Source organism: Bufo gargarizans, unplaced genomic scaffold (genome assembly GCF_014858855.1).
Source record: "Bufo gargarizans isolate SCDJY-AF-19 unplaced genomic scaffold, ASM1485885v1 original_scaffold_1327_pilon, whole genome shotgun sequence".
In the NCBI taxonomy this organism is placed as follows: Eukaryota; Metazoa; Chordata; class Amphibia; order Anura; family Bufonidae; genus Bufo; species Bufo gargarizans.
The window spans coordinates 276097-285960 of NW_025334310.1; the positions used below are offsets into that span (position 1 = coordinate 276097).

At 39.1% G+C, this 9864-nt stretch overlaps 1 protein-coding gene across 1 annotated transcript in view; it reads left to right on the plus strand.

Annotated features, from left to right (window-relative positions):
* The window catches only part of LOC122923185 (uromodulin-like), a gene marked incomplete at its 3' end in the record, with an annotated part of 50264 nt that extends 40838 nt beyond the window's left edge, over window positions 1–9426 (plus strand). The window contains exons 11-15 of the mRNA XM_044273919.1: window positions 1618–1826; window positions 2844–3001; window positions 3597–3836; window positions 5772–5925; window positions 9403–9426. Of these exons, the coding sequence (XP_044129854.1) occupies window positions 1618–1826; window positions 2844–3001; window positions 3597–3836; window positions 5772–5925; window positions 9403–9426 (785 nt within the window). The remainder of the gene's footprint in view (window positions 1–1617; window positions 1827–2843; window positions 3002–3596; window positions 3837–5771; window positions 5926–9402) is intronic.
* Between the last annotated feature and the right edge of the window lie 438 nt (window positions 9427–9864).

Genomic DNA, 9864 nt, shown 5'->3' on the forward strand with positions numbered 1-9864 from the left:
GCCTACTTTGCTTGCAAAATTACTGTATTCACTCCACTTATTCACAAAAATAAAATAAAAAATCTTCTACCTTCAAGAATTAACTAGCTGAGAATCCAAATCACAAGAGAATTTTTTTAAACTGTGGTCTTATTGAGTTTCTTCTGTATTAGCCAACTTTTGACGAGCTGCTATTTCAGTCTTCATTACACTGCATCCCTTTGCAAGGTTGCAAAATACAATAGCTCTTACACTTTGTATTTTTCTCAATGGGCCTACCGTAGATAACTGAAAATAGCTATTTAATTTCTGAGCCAACCTACATTTATTTTATGGTATTTCTCACAAGACACATTAGACTTTGCTTTTGTGCTATATACTGAAGATGCCAGATATTATATTAAAAAAATATACATGTTAAAGAAAAACGGGGAAAATTATAAAAAAAATATATTTTTTCTTTCTTGTCAATTATTTTCCCAAATGGTTACAAAAGATTTCAAGACAAATCATTTGTAAAATCATTGCCATATGTTTGTACTGAGAAAATGGATGCTACTTGTGTAATTAATCTACTGGCTGGGCTCAGCCCAAGACTTAAAAGACTAGAGTGCATTTTCAAATTTTTAGTGGACTATTTTTCTATTGCTGGTTCTATGACATCAGAATGTCAGTACAGATATTGTCCACTGCCAAAACATTAGAAACTCCTTCAAAGTGGACATTTTAAGCTTTTAGCTTTTTCAATTATTATTATTTTTTTATGCAAAAAAATATATATGCATGCATTTATGTATTTTATACTGCCCCCCCCCCCAAAAAAAACAACCTAAGAACTATATTGTTTATTTTTGTTTATGAAAAAAAAGGAGATAAATGAAATATGTGTGTACATAATCTGCTATGCTAGTACTGAAACTAATAACTAATAATTTTTGTATTTTACTTTCTATTTCTATTTATTGTATTAATTAATTTGTTACTTAAAATGTTTTAATTAATTTTTACATGGAAAAAAGTGATTGAACCCTTTCCTGCCATTGTCAGGGCAAAAAGGAGTTCATTTGCAGCTAATGACAGCACTGTCACAGCAAATTGCAGCGTCATGGGGTGTTGGCAGATCGTTATGTAACACTATGCTTTTATATATCGAGTTACAATTAACAGCCTTAAAGTCATGCAGCGGTTGAAAACTGATTAAACCATGTTCTGCTCTGTGGCAGCCAAGTGGAACGTCAAAGAAAAAAGGGATTATGAAGCACCACTAAGTGAACAACTGTTTATTAAAAACAACAAACATGGGCAAATGATAAAAGAAGTAACACATTTCAAAGGGGTCCCCATTCTTCATCAGACACTTGAATAACTACTTTGTGGCAGAGATAAGGCTGTATTGTCTTCTATCTGCACTTTGTATTGGTTATCACTGCCTCAATATTTCAACTTTATTGCATGAATGTATTATCGCTAGTTTTGCATAATTCACTTCATTATAAAATGTTGGGAAACTGCTATAGATTAACCTTTAAGTTCCTGTTATATGTCCTAACTAAACCACCATGACCAATAGATATTTCCTTTAAAAAAGTCCAGTTATTGACATTATCAACACTAACAATGTTGTGTCCTCTTTTTCAGCCTTAGAAAACATTCGTCCGGTGCTTTCTTGTGGCAATCAGGAAATTAAAGCTTCTTTTGAAAAATGTGATCTGCAAAAATTCAACCTGAACATCCAAAACATACATCTAAAAGACAGCTACTGCAAAGGATTTCCTGATTTCAACACGACAAACATCATATCTGTAGTATCTATCCTAAAGAACGGAGTCTGTGGAAATGTGCTGGTGGTATGTAGATATGAATGATACCTACAAAGGTAGCTTTGCCAAAGTGTCTTAGATGTCTTACGTGAAGTGAAAAAGCGGCAAAATGTGTAATATGGGTCCATATGTCTCCCTACATTACCAACCAAGAGGTCCCGTAGTAAAAATAGAAGTTAGGCCACTTTCAAGGAGGTTCTAATGTCTATATTTCCTTTTTATAACATTGTATGTTTCCAAGCTCAATGTAAAGACCATATCCCTGTGAAGGTTCTCACCATTAGAGATGAATGAATACATTATAAACTAATCAAATACAATACGAATTTCCCCCAAAATTTTGTTTCTAGCTAATCCAAAACTTTTGAGATTCCATTCAGACAAATCTCCCAAAATGGTGGCTACCATTTTACAGAACAGAAGGCAGAATGGGGAAGACATCTGCCACCAAAAAATGATATTTTGCTAATTTTAATACAAAAAGAATCAGTGCAGTATATTATTACACAGGCTGTTTTTTTTTTTACCAATGGCTACCATCTGTTCATCCATAGTCATCATGCTGCCATTTTGACATTACTGAAGCTGTCATAGTGTTAAAGAGTTTGAAAGGGGTTGAATACAGTGCTAGTAGACCTTATATACTACTATTCGGACCCAAATTCAATCTGAGAACTGGTTCATGCTGATTGGACCTCGAACGATTTTCAAGAAATCATCTGTATTCATCACTCATTAAAATGGAGATGAAACAACCCTAGAATAGGGCATTTCACTCCAGGGGCCCCATAACAGCCGCTTGGGCTACCTCTATAACGACAGACCTTATTGGGGAGACCAAGGATCTATATTAGAGATTTATCTGTTTAGACTTTATTCACTTATGTGGAATGAATAAGGATCTGCAATTAGGGTTTTGGTAAATTCAAATTTTGCTGAATCCGTAGTTAATCCCAAAGAAATCTCTATTGATGTGCTTTGACCTAATCCCCCCACCAAAAAAAATAAAATAATAATAATAATGATATTTCTTTCTTTGTACAGAACAACGGCACACATGTCATCTATAAAAACACAATTTTCCTATCCAAGGATACAGGTGCATCCCTTGGCGGAGAAGATATACTTAAAATTAACTACTCTTGTGTATATCTATTAGACATACATGTGTCCCTGGACACAGCTCTCCAGCCCTTTTCCAAGTAAGACACAAAGGTCATGTAATATGGATATTTAATATAACATCTTATCCTCTACATTGTAATCGTTGCTGGTAATATTGGTTTAAACCTCAAGGCATCAGAGAAAAGATATGTAGAATGAATTGAGATGAATTATTAATCAAGGAGCGTTCCTATCTTATGTCAAGGGACATTCATATTCTATAATAGCATGAGTGGTGAAGGTCTATCCTTTGTGATCCCCACTGATTGTGAGAAGAAAAGAACCTCAGTGTTTTTTAACTATCTTTCTGTTGATCCATCTACCTGTAGGTCTGTCTACAATTCTCTATTTTCTGCAATATAGATGCCACCTTTGGCTGAAATCTAACTTGCACTGTAACTCCTTCTATGGATTGTATGTATTGTGTGATGTTGCTCTGCAATCTTTTATATGTGATGGGACAACCCTTATAATCCAAGCCATACATGGCACAAAAATATGCTGTAAAGAGGTAACCGTCACACCCATGCCCTGACCAATCGGCAAAATAAGACATTAGTTTTATGCATGGCCTATGGAGGACTCTGTTACCGAATTTTGGTGCCGTAAAACAGGCTTTTCTTATCATTACAGTTCAGTCATTGTGGATATAAATGGCACAGGGACGTTAGAAGCAACTATGGCTCTGTATAAAGACTCAAGCTACACGTCTCCCTTTGAGGGATCTGCAGTTCTACTGACATCCACAACCAACCTGTTTATTGGAATTATCCTAAAGATAGCAGATGTTTCTCAATATGCTGTGCTGATGAAAAATTGCTATGCCACACCCTCAGTGAACTCCACAATAAAATATGAGATCATTAAGGACAGGTATGTATTTTGTTATATAGGACACTTGCAGCAAGCCTGGGAGGGGAGATGGAGAGGACAGGAGCAGTGGTGGTGACTAAGATTACAATAGCAGTAGTTACGGTAGCAATCCTCTCAATGGGTTTTATGGAGAAAGGCAGTGTGCCCTTGGGGTACCGGCAATAAAAGGGCAATGGTGTGACAGTGCAGGCAATGCAAGGAAATGAGGAGGCTGGTTTTAAAGTCTACTTTACGGAGGCAATTTGAGAATACAATATGTCACACACAGGCACTTGCAAAAATAAGTTTAGTCTTTTCAAATTATATACACAGTTTAATGCTGTGTATGGGGATATAGGCCATACAATGTGTACCTCCTTCAGTCTCTCTCCTGTTAATCCAAGCAAACCACCCAATTTGGCCAGGATTTACAAATCTCTCACAATAAATTGTCACTCTTAATATGGTTATACAAGACTTAGCTGAGGTGTGTAGTATTTAACAAATGTCCAGTCTATCTTAAAAATATGGCAGGGTACCAGAGGCTTCTCCACCACCAAACGCAATGAAGTCCACAGTTTCACATAGTTGCATTACTTTCTGTCAAATTCTTCTCTCCCTCAGAGATTGGCTTGCCTTAGAATCACTGTTATAGCTGCTCTGGTCTTGCACAGTTGAGGTATCCCTGTTGGTTGCTTCTCTCAGGTACCATCTACATACCAAGGGGAGGGAACTGCTCGCACCCAGCAGCTGCATCTAAGGGCCAGGACATTAACCCTTTACTCCTCATACACAGCTTTTGGTATAAAAAAAAAAAAAAGAAAGAAAGAAAACAATTTAACCCATTTTGCTGTGAACCACCAGGTCACTGCACATTTCCTTGCTGCAGAGCATTATATTATAATGAATCTGAGATAGATCCACAGTGCAATTGAACAGATTTGGCTTGGCTCTTCTCCTAAGGCGCTATTTAAGTGGTCTTCACCCTTTAACCCGTATACGGGGATCTGGAGTTGGCTGCAGGAAATCTATTCAGCCTGTACCTCTTGGTTTGGTCTCTGTCAATAAGACTGCTGGCCCATAGGGTCAAGAGACTCTGGTGGGGAGCCCAAGAAATCAGGCAGAACCGCAGTCAAGGATAGACCGAGATCAAAGCAGGCCGGGTACAAGCGATCCAATAGACATCCGAGGTCAGGGCAGGCAGCTCGTTGTCAGAATGAAGATCAGGCAGAGGTCAGGTCAGGCAGCGAAGGGTCACATCCAGAAGTCAGTACACAGGAAAGCAAGCTAACAGCACACCTCTGCAGGACAGTAGAGTTCAAGAACCTATTGCTCAGGCACATCCCCACAGGCTGGCTAGCCATAGACGGGGGAAAATCAAGGCTTGCACTGACCATTTAAAAGTCAGACGTGCAGTGAGAAGCATTACCAGCAGAAAGCAGATCTCCGCCTGCATAAAAGAAGAACAGTGTTACTCTGATGGCCGAGCCCAGCAGATGGGGTTAGATGGGCGCCAGGGGAACTGAACCACCAGTATCCAGTAGCTGTGGAGTGGGTGAGCAACGAGGAGCAGAGTAGCGGTGAGCACGGATCTCCACAATAACACATATCTTGTGTTTTCCATAGCTCATATTCAGTGTGACACTGGGGTTACTTGGTCCATCTATATAATGTGAATCTAAAGAGCCTTTATCCACCTATACAGAACATAGGAATGCCCACTTTTTTGATATTTTAAACCTTGCTGTTATCATTGCACCTATAGTACATATCATCAGTGAAATCTATTAGCCAATCTGTGAATCATCCCATAAGAAATAAACCTTAGACTCAAAAGAGGATCCCCTGGTACTCTAGTCTATCAGACCGAACCTGCTTTGGTTTTGAGAATTTGAGAATTCCTGCCTAATTACCGATACCAGAATGACTTCAGATAGGTTGTGTTTTTTCTTGCAGTTGCCCCAGCAAGCAAGACTCTACCATTAATGTGATGGAAAATGGAGTGTCTACAAAGGGACGTTTTTCTGTGCAGCTCTTTGGATACATAAAGGATTTGGATGTTGTGTATCTGCACTGTGACATCCATCTTTGTAATAGCAACTGCAAACCGGTGGGTTTAAAAATAACAAGAAACTGCTGTATAGTCTATTTGCATAAAACAACAAGAGCAGTGACAACTGATTCATATGCCACATCTGAGGTTAAATAAGGCTAGCTTTTTACCAGGTTTTTCAATTATATTAGCCTTGTCAATTCATTAATAGCAAGCATAGACCTTGAAAAATGTGATGAATTAAAAGGCACAGGATATTTGAAATGTTTAACTATAGAAGAGTTAATGCAATAAAAGCAACTTCCCTAGTTTCAGATGGAAATTTGACATGGGCTAGTAGAGAATACTCTTCTCCAGGGCTCTCCATGTTACCTATTTAGCCACAGGTTCATTAATTCCAGGAAACCTCTTTTGCTACTCAAGATGGCTGTGGCACTTCTCAGACTACCTCATCCACAGTGTGGTTGTATGAGAGAAAAATATTAGGGTCAAACTGGTGTAAATTAGGACTGGCTTAGTGGCCCATAGCAACCAATCAGATTCCACCTTTAATTTTCCAAAGGAGCTGTCAAAAATGAAAGGTGGAGTCTGATTAGTTGCTATGGGCAACTAAGCCAGTTCTACTTTACACCAGTTTGATAAATGACCCATATGTCTCTATGAAACTACCCTTTGACATGTCTAAGAGATAATAGGAGTTACAGTTGCTGGTAGTCCAGGTCCTTAGACCACCACTCACCACAGGAACAGAGGGAAACAGTCGCTCTACTTTGCATTCTGCCACTCCACAACCTTTTTTCTCTGTTTATACACTGATGAGCAAAAGGATAACAATGTTTTGAACTTTTGACTTTCAGGCTCCATATCTCACCATCCACTACAGCTTCGAACATGAGACTAACATCATTTTATAGACAACCATCTTGGCTATCTCATACGCAAATTGGGCTGGCAACTATTTAGCATAAGATTAGATATGCAGATTCTTGTTATATAACTGCATTCTTACTGTTTTGATCCTAAAATTTTAAATTTACATTTTTATTTTGTTAGCATTGTGTAAATCCACCTTTGGCTTTTAACACTGCCTAAATCCTTCTGGACATGCTCTCGATCAGATTCCAACATATCTCGACTGAAATCTGTTCCCAGATCTCTTCTACGTGTTTTTAATGTTGGTGCGTACTCACGTGGGTTCGAATACAGCTTTTTCTTCAACTCTACCCACAAGTGTTCGATTGAGTTGAGGTCTGGGGACTGTGGGGGCCAATCCAGCACCTCTACTTCATTGTCATCGAACCATATCTTCGCCAATCTCTACGTATGCTTTGGGTCGTTGTCCTACTAGAACACTATGTCGTCCTTTTCACACCATAGTACTCTAGTGTACAAAGTAACTCGTAGAATACTCACATATAGCTCAGCATTGAGAACACCATCGATCTTGGTCAAGTATTCAATGCCTTTGGCTGTAAAACTATCCCATATCATCAGGCTTCCTCAACTGAACTTGACAGTTCATTCAATTTCTCAATCCATTAGCCCCCTTTTCACTTGTTTCTTCCAGACCCATTTGCACCCATGAGAGCCCAATCTATTGACTTTCGTCTCATCACTCCAAATCACCCGTTTCCAATCTTCTGCTGTCCACTGTTCGTACTTTTTTGCAAACTTGAGCCAACGCTTCTTATGACGATATTGAAGTTGAGGCTTCTTCGCCTTTTTTCTGGCCACCATTCAAGACTTGTGTAATGCGCGTCTCAAGGTGCTTGCATGGATGTCTGTGATCTCACTATTCTGAAGCATAGGAGCCACATCCACTACTGTGTTCGCGCCAGAACAGATAGACCTTGTGATGATCCGACTTGTTGACTCTAATGTTTTGCCTGGACATCCACCTCTTCACTTTGAAATGGATGGATGGACTTCATTTTGCATTCTTCCAACTGTCATGGCAATCACATGATGCAGTTTGTCAATGTTCTTGGCCGAGATACCACTATTAATAAACTGGAATATGCTGTTTCTCTTTTCTTGGGAAATCTTTATGGTTGCTCCTCGATTCGAACCAGTGACCCTTCGCTTGGGAATCAACCTAATACTGCACTGATCTATTAGGGAATGTGAGAACAGGCTCTCAATCCAGCACAAGTATACAATAAGAAAAAGATTGTTCCACCACCAGGACCAAAACATTAACAATGCAGTTACATGACAAGAATCTGTATAACTAATCATATGCTAAATAGTTAAGTCCAATTTATGTATGAAATACATACATTCAAAGCTGTAGTGGATGGTGAGATATAGAGCCTGAAAGTCACAAGTTCAAAACATTGCTACCCTTTTGCTTGTCAGTGTAATTATGTTGCATATGACATATGAACACCATAGAATGTGTTCCTCAGTTCAGGACACCTCCCGTACCCCTATGTAAATCAAAGTGGAGAGTCAATGAGTAAGAACAGTCCCTTCTCTGATAAAATCAGCCTGGCCATGCATTACACGCCACTAATTAATTTGATGGGGCGCCTTGCTATACTGCAATCTTGTGTATCTACAGAACATCCTTTGAAAGTAGTTGTCCCATGTGAACATTTGTGGCATATTCACAGGAGGATATGCCATAAATGTCTGATTGGTGTGGGTCCCGACTCTGGAACCCACTCCTATTTCAATAACAGGGTCCTACTGAAATGGAGATGACACAGTAAATGTGCACCTCTTTCTATTCATTGCTATAGGACTTTTTAAAACAGTTGAACCCACTTACTCTGCTATCATTATGCTATAAGTGTCCAGATGAATTGGTAAAATGAATAACTGTCACAACATTAACATTTTGACTTTTAGACCTGCACTGGACTGAGGGCTCTGAGCACCGCAGATAGCGTGACAACTGATGCCAGTTTGACTGTGGGCCCTATCGTTAAACAAGGTTTATATATTAATTTTCATTATTAGTCACAATATATTGTCATCATTTAGATATTGTTTTAAACAGTAGAAGAATACCCCAGTTTTCTGCTTAAAGCTGTTTTTCCCTAAAGCAGCACTGTTACCCTACTACAGGATAGGGAATGTGTTTGATCAGCAGGGTTCTGGCTGCTGGGGTCCCTTCCAATCATGAGAACAAAGGTCCCATGTTCCCCCATTTGAACAGAGAGCTAGTCATGTCTGCTGCCTCTACATTCAATTCTAGAGCTAGCCAAGCACAGTGCCCACAAATATGCTGTAGCAGAGGGATGCACACAGCAGGGGTACAACAAATAACTATGCAACCCCATGCCAAAACTTGGAATGAAGCTCAATTAAATTTTTAACACTCCTCATCCATCACCCATAGTCATCTCTAACGGCCTCTAAGTTGTGAAGCCACCTAGTTTTTGGCCTCAATAGCAACTGGTTTGCCTGCAAATTTGGAAGTTACAACCATTACTGGGACCCACTCTCAAATATTTGGGTCTCAAGTGCCTCTTTTGGATTGAAGATCCAAATTTGTTTCCTCTAACTATGTTTTCTTTGTATTTGCAGCTGATACATCACCCAGCACTGGAGGTAAGCACTTGATTCTGAAGGCTCTTTCACACTGACCAAGGATTGGGACAATTATTTGGCAGTAGCTCAATTCCAATAATTGCCCTTTTGATCACTTGCTATGTGTCATGACTATTGTTTAAACTACCGATGTCCCTTGGACCAAATTACACCTTTAAATCCTGCACCTCCTTATCCTAAAACTTAACCTTTAATAAATTCATATCTAATAGTTAACTAAGGATGCTTTTAAAATTGCCAGTCCGTCTCTGCAATTGTGGGTAGTGGTTGTCATTCCCTGTTGGTATCTCCTAACATGGAATATACATTGTTACCTTCCTGGCTGCGCCATGCCAGTATTGCTGGAGGTACAATGTAGCTAATGTCTCCTACTTATATTTTGCTAGAGACTGTGCTGTATTAAAACATGAGATCCACGCTGCCCCCCGACATGTTTCG